The following is an 18,825-nucleotide window of genomic DNA, read 5'->3' as shown; positions in this document are numbered from 1 at the left end:
TCTGCTCTCACTGTACCCCACACCATGCATTTTATTATTATATTATATTTAGACAAAAAGGCTTTTTTATATATAATATATATATATTAGGCTTTTTTGCAATTTTATTAATTTAATTTAATGTTTAGTTTCAGAATTTAATGTTTGCGCCAGCGGAAGTAAAATAATTAAGAAACTGTTTGGTTGAAAATCACAGGCTTTTTTAATTTAATTTCCCTCAATAACAAAATTAGTCATTAATTAATTTGGTGGTCGGTGGACTCCTGTGATTCAATGAGCACGTGCGGAAACAGCTATTATCAAAAAACGTGTTCACATTTCATTGAGTTGCCGCCTCCAATCTACTCCATTTCCACATTCACATCAATTTTAAAATAAATAAATAATTTTTAAAAAATATGTATTGATCTCGCTCGCTAACTAGTATTCATTGAGTCTCTTTTGAACTTATTATGTGTATATAGATATACACACACCACAATAGTAGCTAGTTGGTATTAGCATATCTATATATACGTCAATATATGATTTGATTCAATTCATTTGCATCTTGAATATATCATTTATTTATTTATACATGTTAAGATGTAAGATGTTGTTTGTTCAATCGTAATTGAATTATGTGAGATCTAAATCATGTCTGAACTTGATCAATGTCAGGAAGATGAGTTAAGCTCGTTTGATGGGACAGGAGACCTGTCAATCCTGATAGACAAGGTGAAGATTGAAAGTAGTGTCTCTCAAACTTGGTCATTGTGTCTTGGACGTGCTCTTGTTTGGACCAGATATAACAATTTGCCTTTTGGATCGTCAGACTTAAGTTTGGGATATATCAGCATATGGTGAAAGATGGATGGTTGACGGTTCAGGGTTATACATAACGGCCTTTGGAGTCACTTGCACGTAAGAAGTGAAAACCAGCTAGAAGATACAAGATCGAGAGGCGAGAGAGAGCTTGAATCAAGAGGCACGAAGAACACCGAGAACTCTGAGTTGATCATCCGAAGTATTGTGAGAGACATGAAGAAGGTGTAAGCTATGTATTATTATATAGAACTCAATGATTAATCTTGAGTTGTAATCATTATTTTCTAGATTCGTGTATATAATATTCGGATATCTTCTTTCATGTTTATCGATAAAGAAGTGGTTGGATTCTCCCGTGGATGTAGACCTAGTTCAAGGATCAAACCACGTAATAATCACATTGTGTCCTTGCATTATTAATTGTGTTGCATGATTCTATCTCGATTGTTGGTTCTTGTTGTCGAGATCTTAATTTGTGATAGAGAGATCATTTATTTGACTCTGGTTTTCCTAACAATATCATTTAGTCATTTATACATAATAGGATGTTATTAATTTGTCGAGCCGTAATCGAATCGTGCAGGATTCAAATCATTTTTTTTTATCTTACAAGTCATCAAAGTCACGGTTGATGCTGACAATCTCTGCATTCTCCTTGTGATTGTTTGGATCAGAGACTGACTTATATGGGGGGGCTAGGATGGGCTTCAGCCCAGTTTAGGTCAGCCCATAGTGTGTATATATATGTTTATATATTTTATATTTTGTTAGTTGGGATTTTTAAATTATTAATTAATATATACATGGGCTTTCTTTGAAGTTAATTGAACTTTTAAATCTTTTTACATATATCAATCATTTTATAAAATATTCAATATTGAACATTATATGATGATATTGAACAGAAAATATCTAATTCAAAATTTTGTACTTTATAAAAAAATAATATAAATAATTAATTATTCAATTTTACTTTAAATATAAAAAATATTTTATTCATTAACCCATCGAATTTTCATAATTTTTTTATAAAATATAAAAAAACAAATAAGTTAAATTATATACTTATGAACATAATAAATATTTAACATACGGTACTCCATAATTTTTATTCATAATTTTTTCATGTAATCATAACCCCCAAAGATAAATTCCCAGTTCTATATCTAGTTCGAATACTATTGTTGTAGATAATGACACCGATTTGTTTATTTGCATATTACTACTCGAAAAACTATTCTTTTAATTGAAAAATGAATTAAGCCTAAATAAAGTCTTGAAGTTCAACGTCATATCCCTTAAAAATCCTTATTTTCCATCATAATCTAATGAAATTTACTTGATATACATAGGTCATTGTGATTATTCGAACTACAAGCCATACTTTTATACGTATGCCGAATCTTCATTTTGAGGGCCAACAAATTAAATTAATACAATTGATGATAAAAAGCAGAGGAAAATTTATATATAATCACTTAATTATTAATTAATTTCATTTACTACTTAATTCCTTCAAGTACAGTAATTTTTTTTTTTTTGTCTTTTGTCTTCTTGTTTTTTTTTTTTTTTTGACTAATTCATCGTGATTGTGTGTGGTGGTTTGAAATTGATTAGAATTGTGTTTATGGTATTTGAATATTCTGAAACAGTTTCAGCTTTTTTAGCTTATTTCAACATTGTTTGGAAATATTCTCGCGAGCTACCACCGTCAATCGTCATCAACAGCTACCAATTTAGATTCGTCATCAACAGCTACCAATTTAGATCCAGCTTTTCTAGTTTCGTTCTTCAATGTTTTTAGGCTTGTTTCAGCTTGGTTGCTGCCCATTTTTGCGAGGTACTGTAGGATACCCGGAAATGAGTATCAAAAGCTTTGAATTTAATTCATTTTCAACTCATTTATGATACTATATTGATGTATTAATGTCATTATGTTGTAGGTTATACTATCGGACGAGTTCAAGTTATATTTTCAGGATATTGTATTTTCAAGTTTTCGGTACATCTTTACATTTTAAGTTTTGTCTTAACCTTGATATTTCTGAAAGCTTAACCGCTACATTTTTTTTTTTAGACTGACTTTGCATTATGTATTTTTGGATATTACTGTTGACGGACAAGTTAGTTCTTTTGTATTCTAATTGAAGCGAGAATGTAGTAGTTGTTTTATTCTTCATTTTGTCGCGTTTTGGAATTTTTAGGATGAGTTTATTTAATACATTTTAGTGCATGTCATGGATTTTAGGAATTGCTGGTTATCATTTTATTTAAAAATTTTGAATGGAATTAAACTAATGGTTATGAAATATAGGAATTGCTCATATCATTTTATCTAAAACGGTATTGTTGCTTCATCTCATTCACACAATATGGTTATGGACATGTTGTTTTAGCTATGTATTTAGATTTTTAAATGTTAAACTATATAATTTTGATTAGTTTTAGTGTTTGTTGTGGGATTAGATTTATTTTTCCTTTGTTTGATTTTATGTGTTCTTGGAGATATTTTTATCTTTGATACATATTTTTATTAGTTTTTATGCAATTGATCTTCTGTGGCTAATTTAGATTAGCCACGATTTTTTTTATTTCCGCGGCAAATTTAGCCAAGGTTTTTTCTAAACCGTGGTTAATTTAACCACGATTTTTTTAATTCCGTGACTAATTTAGCCACGGTTTTTTATAACCGTGGTAATTTTAACCACGGTTTTTTATATACCGTGGTTAATTTAACCACGATTTTTTTAATTCCATGGCTAATTTAGCCACGGTTTTTTTATAACCGTGGTAATTCTAACCACGGTTTTTTTAAAACCGTGGCTAATTTTACCACGGTTATAATTTTTTTTAAAAAAACCGTGGCTACTTTAACCACGGTTTTTAAAAAACAGTAGCTATTTTAACCACGGTTTTTTTAAAAACCGTGGCTAATTCAGCCACAGTTTTGCATAAAACCGTGGTTAATTTAGCAACGGTTTTTTTAATTCTGTGGCTAATTTAGCCACGGTTTATTTAAAAACTGTGATTAAATTTAGCCACGATTTAGCAACGATGGATTTAACCATGGTTTCAAAAATCGTGCCTAAAACCGTGGGTAAGTCAATTTAGCCACGGTTTTGGCCGTGGCTAAACTCAAATTTTTTTTGTAGTGAAGTTTGAACGTCGTGAATTTCACATTGCATATTCCAAATTTCTGATGCACTCGGTATACATGTGTTTTTCAGTTTCTTACACAATCCATATATGTGTATAAATCCAATCATTCATGATATATATGTTTTAACAATTAATTCCGTGCATACATATTGATCAACTCCCAGCGTAACGCATACATACATACATATATATATATATATATACATATATATATATATATATATATATATATGAAAATATTATTGAAACATATGAAAGCATGATACCCGCCCCTCAGTCTCATGCCCTTATCTTAATATATATATATATATATGCTTCTCAACTGTTGTAGCTAATAATAATAATAATAATAATAATAATCATAATAATAATAATAATAATAATATTTTTTAAAAAAAAATTTAAATAACTATCAATGGTTAATTGTTAAATATACTTTGGTATCATCAGAATGTATCGAAATAATTTTTAAAAGTGGCTCAAGTTTTATAAAATAATAAAGATATATAAAAGTTTCTAATTTTTGCATTCAAATTCGCGTAATTTGCCGTTTGATTAAGTTTCTGTTGCTGCACGTACGAGTGTTGGGAGTTTCACGTTCCTTTTTATTTTTATTATGCTGTGACCTGTGACTCTAGTAAGCAACCACACATATCCTGCACCCAATTCAATTTCAATATATAGACAAACATTAATTAAGCTGAACAATATTATTTATAAGTGATATATATATATATATATATATATATATATATATATATACACATAATAATATATCCAATTAATACTGTCACTTGTGTTTATAGGTTGCGTTTACTTGCTATGATAAGTATATGATTATATTAATAATCTTATGTAATAACATATTTAATTGTTTTTTGAGGGTTCATATTAACTCATAAATCTCATCCATATTTACCTAATTTAAACTTTAAATCTTGATGATTTATCACAAATAAATGGTATGATATATAATTATTTTTAACTAATTATGTTTTCAATTGAAAAAAATTACACTAATATCCTTAATTTACTTCCCAAATAAAAATAATATATGAAAACCCCATTTAAAAAATTATATAACATGGATATAAATTTTAAATACTTTAATATATATTAATACATTTCATTTGATTTTATCCTTATTCATGAGAAAATTTTTTAACTCAATTTATTTATTTTTGTTTTAAAACATAAATAATACTTATACTTAATAATTTTGGTCAATTAAAATAATTTAAATGTGAATTAATAATATTTTACATTCTTCAATAAAAATCACAATCTCAATTTTACAAATAAAAACTAAAAATAAGATAATATATTATAAACAAAGAGTAAAATTGTAACTCGTCACTTAATCATATCAATCACAAAATTGATCCATCAAAATAAACATGTTATTATTTATGCATCATTATTCAACATACTATAAAATTAGTTTAATATTCTTAATATTATTTATCTCAGTGTTGTAAATGGCGGAAAGTGGTGGCGGGGCGGTCCGTGACCGCTGCCTAGGCGGTTGCATTTTTTTTTAGCATTTTTTATATGTAATCATATATAGTAATCATATTTATTACACAACATGCACCTCATAATCCCAAACATGCAATATCATTAGACTTTGACTTAAATTATGTAAAAATATTTTAAATATACAAAACCTAACATAAAGGCTCGTCGGCGGGCAGTGGGCCTAGTGGTTGATGGTGATAAGACTTGAAGCAAAAGTGAAAAACAAAAGAAAGTGAGTAGTGTTTTCAAATAACTAGGGTTTTAAAATTGATATACTTTGATTAGGTTTTTAAAATTGGTAGACTTTGACTAGGTTTTTAAATTTAGTTGACTCTGACTTTTGACTAAAATTTAAAATTTGTTGACCGTCCTGGCTCCTCACCCGCCTGAGCGCCTGCCACCGCCGCCTCGCCTACCTTGCCGCCCGCCTCGCCTGCCGGACAGCTTGAGGCAGCCTAAAGAGGCCACCTGATGCCAAGGCAGGGTAGTCGAGGGCCGCCTACCGCCTAGGTGGCCACCATTTAGGCCATCTCCAACTCATTACACTATCTTGGTATAACACTAACTTCAAGATGGTGTAATTTTCACACCAAATACAAAACTCATCTCCAACCCATTTACTCTAAAATTTACACTAAAAAAATATTCTCTATTATTTTATTCACAACAATTAATTTATTTCACCAAATATTTTTATATACAATAATTAAATATCATTAATATCTAAAATAATAATTTCTATATAAATATTTATTAGAAATATTAATAAATTAAAAGGTAAATATATTTTAATAATTATTTCAAAATATTTAGTTTTATTTATTTTATTATTTAAACATATTATTTATTTAACGATTTGTAATTTTATTTTAAATAATTAAACTTTACAAACTATCACACATAAATAATGTTTTGTTATGTTTTTTTATTTAATTTCATATCGTTTTTTTGGGTTCCATAAATTTTGGGTTTTTTTAATTTTAATTTTTTTTCTCAAAAATTTAATTACTGTTTTCATTGTAAATTAATTAAATCAGATTTTAATAATTTAAAAAATTTAAATTATTGTTAGATACATTACACATAAAAATAATATTAAGATAAACACAATTACACATAAAAAACATAATAATTACGAAATTAAAAATATGCAATTAAATGAATTGATAATATGATTTATAACCACAATAATATTATTAAAATATATCATATTATAAATAATCTTAATAAATATTACAAATTACAAGCAAAAAAAAAAAAGAAGACAACAACATAGTGTAGTGCTACAGTGTTGCACCAATTTTGGTGCAACACTGTAGCAACACACCAACCTAACACAGAAAATTAATAGCGTTAGGTTGGAGTGAAAAAGGCACACCAACATAGCGTTGCATTGGAAATGTTCTTAGAACACTGATTTATCTATATATAATTAATTTTATTAAGTAAACACAACTATAATGAATCTCAAACTATCTCGTGTTTTGCTTAGCTAGGCAGCATTAATATTGGAGCATCATCATATGAAATAAATTATAACAATGATTATCATCAATAAGAACATTATTTTATTAATTTGCATTATATATTATTAGAAAACGTGTCGTGCAAATAACAATTAACAGCTGCCAAAAGGAAATAGTACTGAAACTGAGCCATACAGCTTCATCAGCCATGCATGAAAGGAATTAACGAAGGTGGCTTAAAATAAATACGACAAAAATTTATTCAATACACATATAATAATTATTTAAAAACTTATTTCCCAAAAAAAAAAAATTATTTAAAAACTTTAGTTTTGTTGTGAAAAAGTAAAAATGTATGGTAAAAAGTAAAAACTCCAAAACTCAAAATATATCAAACTCTACACTTTATAATATTTTTCTCTCAACTCAATTATATTTTTCATCACAAATGAAGACTTATTTATAGATCCACATTTGAGATTAGTCCAAAAATAAATACATCATACACTAATTTTCCACATTTTACAACTCAATATTCAACATTCAACATTCAATATTCAATATTCAACATAATAATAATAATAATAATAATAATAATATATTTTTCAGCACTCCCCCTTGTGATGATGATCGTGATATGATGACTGTCTTCATTACGTATTTTATACTGCCTCGTTAAAAATCTTACTAGGAAAAACTCAGTGGGATAAAAACCATAGTAAGGAAAAAAGAGTGCAGCCACGTAAACTCTCCCTCATGTTAACATGAGTGGTTCTTCACATATTCCGCAAATTGCGCATCCCAATGTTGTATATATGTTTTATGAATATCGTCGTGAAAAGTGCCTTTGTGAAGAGATCTGATGAGTTCTCACTTGATTGAATATAACAGATATCAATATCTTTATTCTTCTCAAGCTCTTGAATGTAGGCAAAGAACTTGGGGGTATATGTTTTGTTCTGTCATTTTTTATGTATCCTTCTTTCATTTGAGGAATACATGCAGCATTGTCTTCATACAACGTCACAGGCTTCTTGTCTACTGATAATCCACAAGAAGTTGGGATATGTTGTGTCATTGATTTTAGCCAAACACATTCACGGCTTGCTTCATGTAGCGCAATAATCTCAGGGTGATTTGATGAAGTTGTTACGAGTGTTTGTTTCTGTGAACGCCAAGAAATTGCGGTGCCTCCACGAGTAAATACATATCTGGTTTGGGAACGTGCGTTATGTGGATCAGATAAATATCCAGCATCGGCATAACCAATGATACTTTGATTGGTGTCTTTTGAGTACAAAAGTCCCAAATCTGTCGTTCCTCGTAGATACGAAATATATGTTTAATTTCGTTCCAGTGCCTCTTTGTTGGATATGAACTGAATCTTGCCAATAAATTTACAGCAAAATATATATCTGGTCTAGTGCAATTTGCAAGATACATAAGGGCACCAATGACACTTAGATATGGTACTTCTGGACCAAGAATAACTTCATCATCTTCACATGGACGGAATGGATCATTTTCTATGTTTAATGATCTTACAACCATTGGAGTACTTAATGGATTTGATTTATCCATATCAAAACGTTTAAGGATCTTTTCTGTATAATTTTTCTGGTGAACAAAAATTCCACATTCTTTTTGTTCTATTTGCAAACCCAGACAGTACTTGGTTTTTCCAAGATCCTTTATTTCGAATTCTTCCTTCAAGTACATCATAACCTCTTGAATTTCTTTATTCATTCCAATGATGTTTAAATCATCAACATATACAGCAATAATTACACATCCGGATGTTGTTTTCTTGATGAAAATACAAGGGCATATTGGATCATTTACATATTCATTTTTCATTAAGTGCTCACTTAGCCGATTATACCACATTCGGCCGGATTGTTTCAACCCATATAATGATCTTTGCAATTTTACAGAATAAAATTCTCTGGGTTTTGAACTTTGTGCTTTAGGCATCTTAAATCCTTAAGGGATTTTCATGTATATATCACTATCAAGTGATCCGTATAAGTAAGCTGTAACAACATCCATAAGATACATTTCCAAATTTTCAGACACTGCCAAATTAATCAAATATCGAAACGTAATTGCATCCATAACAGGAAAATACGTTTTTTCATAATCAATTCCAGACCTTTGAGAAAAATCGTGTGCAACAAGTCTAACTTTATATCTGACTATTTCATTTTTCTCATTTCGCTTTCGAATAAAAACTCATTTGTATTCAACAGGTTTTACACCTTCAGGTGTGGGGACTATAGGTCCAAAAACATTACGTTTATTTAGCGAATCCAATTCAACCTGGATGACATCTTTCCATTTTGCCCAATCATGACGAGTTTTACATTCACCAAAGGATTTTGGTTCATGATCCTCGTTTTCATTTATGATGTCACATGCCACATTATAAGAAAATATCTCATCAATATCTTCTATATCTTTTCGTTTCCATATTTTTCCAGTATTAATATAATTGATAGAGATTTCACGATTTTCGTCAGTTTGTGGTTCTGACAGAATATTTTCATCATCGGGTGTTTCTTCTGGAACACCATTTTCTATTTTATGATCATCGTGTTTCTCTATGCCTTTTATTTTCCGAGGATTTTTATCCTTGGAACCGACTGGTCTTCCACGCTTCAAGCATTTTATGACATCATGAGTGTCTTCAATTTATTTCTTTAGAATTTCAATTCGAGCAGGGGCATTTACAACATGTATATATGATTTTGTTACCCCTTTTGTGTCTGCAAATGCATTTGACATTTGATTTGCAATTTTTTGCAAGTGCACAATTTGCTGTACATCTTTCTCACATTGTTTGGTCCTTGGATCCAAATGTAACAATGATGGTACATACCATGTGATTTCTTTTTCGATGTGTTTCTTTTCTCCCCCTAACATTGGGAAGATTTCTTTATTAAAATGACAATCAGCAAAACGTGCTGTAAACACATCGCCTGTCTGAGGCTCAAGATATCGAATGATTGATGGACTATCATAACCGATATAAAATACCGATTTTTCTGTGAGGACCCCATTTTTTATCGTTGAGGTGGTGCAACAGGCACATACACCATACATCCAAAAATTTTCAGATGAGAATTATTTGGTTCTTTACCAAATGCAAGCTGCAATGGGGAGAATTTATGATATGCACTTGGTCTGATGCGAATTAATGCCGCAGCATGTAAAATTACATGTCCCCGTATAGAAATAGGAAGTTTTGTTCTCATAATCATTGATCTAGCAATCAGTTGTAGACGTTTAATCAATGATTCAGCTAATACATTCTGTGTATGAACATGAGCAACATGATTTCAACAGTAATTCTCATTGACATACAATAATCATTGAAAGTTTGGGAAGTAAATTCTCCAGCATTTTCAAGTCTTATTTTCTTGATTGTATAATCGGGAAATTGATTCCGCAATTTTATTATTGGAGCCATTAATCTTGCAAATGTCACATTCCGAGTTGACAATAAGCATACATGTGACCATCTGTTAGAGGCATCGATCAATACCATAAAATATCGAAATGGTCCACATGGTGGATGAATTGGCCCACAAATATCACCCTGAATGCGTTCAAGAAATATGAGTGATTCTGTTTGGATTTTAGCTGGCGATGGTCTTATAATAAGTTTTCCAAGAGAACATGATTTACATTGAAACTTATTATTCTGAAAGATCCTCTGGTCTTTCAATGGATGACCATGCGTATTTTCAATAATTATTCGCATCATTATTGAACCAGGATGTCCCAATCGATCATGCCAATTTGTTAATATTGAAGAACTATTAACCACCATATTTGATTCGATTGGACTTATATGTGTATAATGCAACCCAGTAGGAAACATTGATAATTTTTCAACCACATATTTCTTTCCTGATTTATATGTGGTAAGACACATATATTTTTGATTTCCATCAGTTATCGTCTCAGTATCATGTCCATGAGAATATATGTCAATAAAACTCAACAAATTTCTTTTCGATTGTGGTGAATAAAAAACATCATTTATCAGAAATTTTGTACCATTTGATAACAAAAATTGTGCTTTACCACAACCTTCGATCAAGTCTACAGGACCTGATATTGTATTCACCATTGTTTTTGTTGGTTTTATTTCCAAAAAATATCTTTCATCTCGCAGAATAGTGTGCGTTGTACCACTATCCGGTATGCAAATTTTCATGGTATTATTTCCATGTTTTCTCATAGCATTTTCCATATCAAATTTCACAAAAATGCAATAAAAAAAAATTAAGTACAATACAAATGCAAAATATAACTTGCTTTATAATACAAGAATGCATGAAAAATACAAATTTGTTACAATATAGTTCCACCAATCGTTAATCAATGTCTTCGAAATCATTCATAAAATCTGCAGCATTGAAACCAGTTAAACCAATTAAATGGTCACTATTTTCAACAAAATTGGTCTCTTTTCCTTTCCCCTTTGTCGATTCTTTATAGAGCTTACATAGGTGCTCAGGGGTTCGACAAATATGTGACCAATGTCCTAGAGTGCCACATCTATAACAAACACTCTCAGTTCTTTTTGAGTGATTTTCATTTTTACTCGTATTTTCATGCTGCCTTTTTGGTGGGTGGTTCGTGACGTTCTTTTGAGATGAGTTATTGAAGTAACTATCTCGATTATTTTCATATCCACGGCCGAGACCACGACCGCGATCATTTTTACGTCCACGTCCACGTCCACGCCCTCGACCTCGTCCACGACCAAAATCTGGTCTATGCCTTTGATTTTGATTTGCATTTTTCATTACGACATTTGCTTCAGGAAATGCCGTTGATCCAGTGGGTCGGAATTGATGATTTCTTATTAACAATTCGCTGTTCTTTTCCGCCACAAGAAGACATGCAATGAGTTCAGAATATCTCGTAAAACCACGCACTCTATACTGTTGCTGTAGAGTTATATTTGATGCGTGAAAAAATGGAAAATTTTTTCTCAAGCATTTTCATCTCTGTGACGTCAAGTCCACATAATTTTAATTGCGATACTATTCGATACATCGCAGAATTATAATCACTGACTTTTTTAAAGTCTTTGAATCTCAACGTATTCCATTCATCACGGGCGGTCGGGGGTATCACTTCTCTTATATGCTCAAATCTTTCTTTCAACCTTTTTTTATAAAATTATTGGGTCTTTTTTCTGTGAGATACTCATATTTCAACCCTTCATCAAGATGTCGGCATAAGAAAATCATTGCCTTTGCTTTATCTTATGAGGTTGATATATTAATTTCTTTGATGGTATCACTTAGACCCAATGACTCAAGATGCATCTCAACATCAAGAGTCCATGACATATAATTTTTTTCAGTGATATCGAGTGCAACGAATTCAAGCTTTGCCAAGTTTGACATGGTGGTACTAGAAAAATAACAATGCATTTTATTAGTTAATTTTCATTAATATGACAATACAAAATAATGGAAAAATGAAAATTACAAGTGCGTATACAAATAGATAAAAAGTATGTGGTGAAAAATCGCTGGTGTGTACAAGACTTGTGAGCATGATGATCATAATCGTTATGAAAAATAGCCTTATAAATGCCATCATCTCCATCTTCGAAAAATCGAGTAAAAATATTTTGAGAGAAAGAATGAATTTTGGTGTGATTGAAAATAAGTTTGAGTGAACATATTTATAGGCAAAAAACTAGCCGTTTGTGACCGTTGAGGGTAAAGAAAAAATCGAGTATATGTTGAATAAAAATTCGTGATAATGATGCAATGCATATAATGATAATCATAATTAAATAATTATGTATATCATATCACATTATTATAAGGTCAGTGTCGTAGACAACCTTTTATATAATATTATGAAATTATACCAATATAGTTAGTATAAAGTCAAGTATAATATATCATATCACATTATTATAAGACCGATGTCATATACAACTTTTTATATAATAACATGAAATTATACAAATATGATTATATTGTTTAAGAACCTTAGAGGCTTTTATACTTGTCGTATCCCTTACCGGGAGTGTGAGATGTCATCTTAATATCCTCCCAGGATTTATAACAAGTTTTGAAAAAAACTTATTTTTTTTTCATAACATGATATTATATATTAATATATACACAATAAAAATATATAAACAGTAAAATAAAAATTCTTACTTGTTGAATATTTTTGACTTCTTCTTGTATTTTGGAGCGTCGAAAATTATAGAGAACCTTCGAGCGATCGTGCTGATAACGTGTTGTAAAAAAATAAAAATTTATGGTAAAAAGTAAAAACTCCAAAACTCAAAATATATCAAACTCTACACTTTATAATATTTTTTTCTCAACTCAATTGTATTTTTCATCACAAATGAAGACCTATTTATAGATCCACATTTGAGATTAGTCCAAAAATAAATACATCATCATCTACATCATCACACACTAATTTTTCATATTTTACAACTCAATATTCAACATTCAACATTCAACATTCAATATTCAATATTCAACATAATAATAATAATATATTTTTCAACAAGTTTTATTTTTTTAACAGCAAAATACTTTTGATTATTTTATTATTCCTATTGGTCTTGTCATAATAATTAAATAATTGAACAAGCCAATTTGGGCAGGTGTTTTCGCACATGAAGCCCAAGTTGCAGGTCAAAATTAAATGATGCGAAAAATATATATATATAAAAAAGAATAAAGGCAGTAAACGGTGTCGTTTGATTGGCTCAGCACCGGAGAGAATTTGATTTTGAACCCGCCGTTACCCTGCAAAGACGATACTGAACTCAGGTACCGTGGAAAGGTTCTACAATCGCTTCTGAAATATGTCTTCATTCGATTAAGGATTTTATTTTTTTTATTTACATATCAGATTTGAGATTTATACTTGCTAGTTACTGTTCACTTTGCGTGTTCTTGATTCAGGCTTAGTTGGAATCATCAGAGGATAGTTTTATTTTACTCATATTGGTTTCAAGATGTAAATCATTTGGTTATTCGCATGCGCTGTAAAATTATTGTTTTCTTTGCGGTTTTTAGTAACAATTAACCATTTGGAAGAAAATGACCATGGTGATGTGCGGAAACCTTCATTGGTTTATTATTCGTTAGCTGCATTCTTATTGTAAACATTGAATCTGAGTAATTAAATTATCTTAAAAAGGAACGGCTAAATAAGTTGATTGGGCGAAGTTAGTGTGTTTTAGTGTAACAAAGTAATTTGGGATTTGGGATTTGGTTGCTGCCTTCAGAATTGTAAAAATGAATTAAAGACACATGGCATTAAAGCATGGTGAAATTCTTCGATCTCAGACAGCTCCACTTTTGTCTTTTTTGGAAATGCATCTGTTGAAGGTGTTTAATTCAGGTCACAAAAGTTTCAAAAATTTATTTGTGCTTCATTCTACTAATCATGCGACTGCTTCATTGATTAATTTACAATTTTGATCCATCTAACCTTTTAGCATTGAGCGTGAGTGCTCACGATTATTTTGCAAGTTATAGAACGAGCACGCCTAGATTTCTATTTCCTTTTCTAACATCAGTAAACATTGTGGTGCTTTCTTAAATAGGACAGGCTTTATTCTAAAAATAATAATATATGCTGGACTTTAATAGGTGCAACGTTTATTCTGTGAAATGTCCAATCTAGTACGTGAACATTTATTCATTGGCAATATTGGAGATGCTGCTGACATTCTTCAGAATGGAGGCAATGAAATCACACATATACTATCAGTTCTTAGTTCCGCGTCCATATCTTTCTTCTCGGAATGGCGCAGTGGGATTTCTATTCCAAGCAAAGAAATTAAAAAGGTTTATGTTGGGGGATCAGGATCTGAAGATGTTTCAGGTGATGGGTCAAAGAGTTCGCTGTCACCAGACAAACTCCTATACGCACTGGAGTATGCAGGCAAGGATTTGAAGTTTGTGAGGATGGCAGTGCCTCTAAGAGACATGGAGAGCGAAAATTTGCTTGACTATTTGGAAGTTTGCTTGGATTTTATCGAAGACAGTAGGGAACAGGGATCTGTTTTGGTGCACTGCTTTGCTGGTGTGTCAAGGAGGTATATTTTAATATCTTTTTGCTAGTTTATGAATCTGTGCTTGGGTCGTGCGTACATTTTGTGTGAAACTGTCTTATGTCATTATAGAAATGATGTTAACTTTCCGGCAGATGGGATGATCTTGATTTTGCTACCCAAGTTCAATGGGAAAACAAATTCTTGCCTGGTGTTGAGTAAATGATTTTAAATGTATCTACTGGGATGAAATGAGCAGCTTCAGTGCCTGCAATTTCGAAGCTTTACTCAATTAATGAACATAGATGGCCTGCTATTATGTTCTTTATCTTTTCTCACCTTTCATTTACTTTTTCGTTGTACTGTGAGAGAATTAATTCTGGTAATTAATGAAATAAGCTATAAATGTTAGTCTATCACTTACATGTCAAATACATTGTAGGTCTCAATATATATTTTCCTTGAACTTGAGTATCACATGTACTCTAGGAAGTTCAATTTTCAACAATAATTTGCATTCCCTGAGGACTTGCATGTTTCTGGACTTGTCCAAAAATGTCCCTTCTTTCATTCTCTTGTCTCTAAGATTGACCATGATTGTTAGCCTTGGGCTGGGATACATTTGTTGCGGGATAAAGGCCGAGATTTAATTACACCAAGTAAACCTGGGTATTTTTTGAGAACTCGACTCAAAAGTATATTCAATGAGTTTTGGACGAATCCTATGTATTTAAGTACTTTTCTTTTCTTTTTTCATGGTTTTCAAATGTCTCTTTCTCCGTCACAGGACTCTAAATCACTTGCTGACTTGGCAAGTATTCAAGAAGTCTATGAAATTATAAATAAAGTGACAAAATATAAACAAATAGTCATTGTTGGCTTCTCATGATTGAAGTTGCTCTGGTGACTAGCTTGCTTGTGAAAGAATGAGTTGGATTCTTTCTTTATCATTAAAAATTTTGAGGACTCTCCCCTGATATGTACTAACTCGCGGTTTTGATCGTACTATTCATCTATATCATTTCAATTTTCTATTGTCAAAAGCCCATGTCGTTTACTCCTGATTATTTTCATGTTTCCTGTCAATTCATATCCAGCTTTTATTCAGAGAAGGCATTCATTTTAATTGATTTTGTTCTCTGATTTGTCAAGCCCTAGGGGTTTACACCCTTCTTTGCATGTGTTCGTTGCAGTGCAGCTATTATTACAGCATACCTGATGAGAAGTGAGCAACTATCACAAGAAGGTGAGCAACTGCATGCCATATGTTTTAGTAATTCAGTTCTTGAAATTGAGACGTGCAATTTCATGACAAGACATAAATGTCTTTTTTGATAAGTTAACATTTAATATTAATAATTATGTATATTCTTGATATTTTCTTTAACTTATTGTTTATGTTGCATCGATCTCCAGATGCCATTGAATCGCTACGGCGAAGCTGTGAATTTGTATGTCCGAATGATGGTTTTCTGGAGCAGGTGATATAAGATTGAATGGTTCTATACATACATTGATCCTTCAAAGATTATTCTTACTTTATGTCCCTTATGTTTATTTGAGGTTAACTCTCTCTCTTTTTCCAACACTTGCAGTTGAAAATGTTCGAACAAATGGGTTTTAAGGTTGATCATGCTAGCCCCACATACAAGCGCTTCCGCTTAAAAATTTTAGGTTGATTTTTTTTACCTGGACAAGATTATCTTTCAATTGATTCTTGATATGTGCTAGATGATCTAGATCAGTGTGTGCTACTAGTCGTTTATGTGTTCAACTGAATTACATTATTTGAAGGCAACGATGCAATGCTCAGAGGATAGTAGCATCCACAGAAAGTGTGATTTGTCAGTGAATGTTTATGCTTCCTGATTTATGCTTATTAATGCTTAGTGTCTGAATGCTGATGGGTTAAAAAATTCAGGAATGGAATTTATGGGAAGAAGAAAAGAAAGAGCAACATAAATTATGTATCAATGTCCTTTTTACTGATAGAAATGATAAGTAATAGCCTTCTTGCATTAAGGGAGACAGAGAAGCGGCATTTTTTATTATTATTATCACGTAATTATGATGCAAGTAGCTAGGAACACTCTCTCAGACAATACGTTCAAAAAATTATTCTAAATTTTATTGTTGCCGTCTCTTTCCGCTCCAAAAGAAAATAATATAGGTTGCAAAATGTGCTCATTATTAATCTACTATGATACGATTGGAAGACCCACCCTCTCTGTGAATGAGTGAATGAACAAAGCTTATGATCATTGGTGGCATGAATTACTTCTTTAGTCTCCCCTCTATGTGGGTACTTCTACTCTATGCGTTGTTGTTAGTTATTTATTTGTTTTGATCAGCAATGATAATATTATACAAATATAATGAGATGATGATTACAAAAAGCGGACCAGTGGTCCATGCATAGATGTTATTACATCTGGACGTCTCACATTTTGCACATCGCAACAGGTGAATCCTATAATCGTGGAGAAAATTTAGATGTTTCTAAGTTCAGTGCAGATCCTGGTTTGCGAGCTGAAAATGCCTCTTTAGAGGTGGAACAATCACTTGATAAGGAAGTGAAACCTACTCCTGCTTATCGCTGCACGAAATGCCGTAGAGTAGTTGCATTAAAGGACCATGTTGTGGATCACATTCCAGGAGAGGGCGAGACGTGCTTTGAATGGCATAAAAGGAGAAGTGGAAACCCTTTTAACAAATCTGATGAGGATGAATGTTCCTCTATCTTTGTCGAGCCACTACGTTGGATGACAACAGGTAAGATGGATCAGAACTTGTGATGCATATGTTAAGTTTATGTGTCAAGCTATTAGTCGTTTCAGCCCTGAATATGATTGTTTAAGCTTCCTATCGCAAGTGTGTGTCACTGACAAATTTTCAAAATAATAACTGAGTTTTTTGATCTGGGATTACACAGTTGTGGAAGGTGGACTTGAGGGTAAGCTGTTATGTGCCCACTGCGAAGCTCGTTTAGGTTACTTTAACTGGTCTGGAATTCAGTGCAGTTGTGGGAGCTGGATTACTCCGGCCTTTCAGCTTCACAAAAGCAAAGTCGACATCAGTAGCATCTAAACTTCCCTCCTCACAAACCATTTAAATTTCTGAGATATATGGTGCACATACTACATCTTTTTTTTATATATATATACATCTGACGGATCGATGTCGCTGAACTTAACAGCTTTTCTTGAGATATTGAGGTTGACATGATTTGTTGAATATGGGGGAGTCTGTTCGATCTCGTTGATGATGCGACACCAAATATTATGATAGTTAGATTCTAAAGGAGCTAGGTACACAACCCAAAGGGCGATATTTAGAAAAACATGTGCAATTATACCATCTCAATGATATTTTGGTTCCTGACAAATGGATGAATTACTTATTTATGCCTTGTAATTTAAAATGTTCACGTCTCATCAATAGTGTAATGATAATTGTTTTTAGATGAAAAAAATTCGCATTTAATAAATAATGTGCCAATGTGATTACCAATCTATCATCAATTAAAGATATTCTTAATTAATCGAACATGCATGGGTTCTACTGATAATATTTTCTTGAATGGAAGCCCAAATTTGTTTCAAATTGCAAGAATGTGTCATTCTTCCCAATGGTTTAATCTATCTAAAAATAGTTTTCACACCATTCTCACTTTCAAACTTCTTCTGAAATTTGCATCACTCAGTTTTTCTCCTATTCGGCCTCAAGCCTTGAGAGCATGTAAGGTTACATTGCATTAGAACGAATAATTTCTCGATACCACATTCTTCCACGGACAAATAAATGATCGAT

General features: G+C 31.5%; 1 protein-coding gene across 1 annotated transcript; it reads left to right on the top strand.

Moving 5' to 3' along the window:
- Positions 1–13,677: 13,677 nt before the first annotated feature.
- On the top strand, positions 13,678–18,429 carry LOC140881956 (uncharacterized). The gene is made up of 7 exons (XM_073287645.1): positions 13,678–13,783; positions 14,612–15,060; positions 16,209–16,261; positions 16,432–16,496; positions 16,611–16,689; positions 17,479–17,787; positions 17,948–18,429. The coding sequence occupies exons 2-7, from the start codon at positions 14,633–14,635 to the stop codon at positions 18,100–18,102; spliced, it is 1,089 nt and encodes a 362-aa protein (XP_073143746.1). The 5' UTR covers positions 13,678–13,783; positions 14,612–14,632; the 3' UTR covers positions 18,103–18,429.
- The last annotated feature ends 396 nt before the right edge of the window (positions 18,430–18,825 follow it).

Source organism: Henckelia pumila, chromosome 2 (assembly GCF_033568475.1).
Source record: "Henckelia pumila isolate YLH828 chromosome 2, ASM3356847v2, whole genome shotgun sequence".
Taxonomy (NCBI): domain Eukaryota; kingdom Viridiplantae; phylum Streptophyta; class Magnoliopsida; order Lamiales; family Gesneriaceae; genus Henckelia; species Henckelia pumila.
The sequence above is the reverse complement of the archived record's forward strand: the minus strand, read 5'-3'. Positions and strand labels throughout refer to the sequence as shown.

Coding starts and splice junctions, on each gene's coding strand:
- LOC140881956 (XM_073287645.1), top strand. CDS start 14,633: ATGTCCAATCTAGTACGTGAACATTTATTCATTGGCAATATTGGAGAT. Junction 16,497..16,610: donor ATGATGGTTTTCTGGAGCAG/GTGATATAAGAT, acceptor CAACACTTGCAG/TTGAAAATGTTCGAACAAAT. Junction 16,690..17,478: donor CTTCCGCTTAAAAATTTTAG/GTTGATTTTTTT, acceptor ACATCGCAACAG/GTGAATCCTATAATCGTGGA.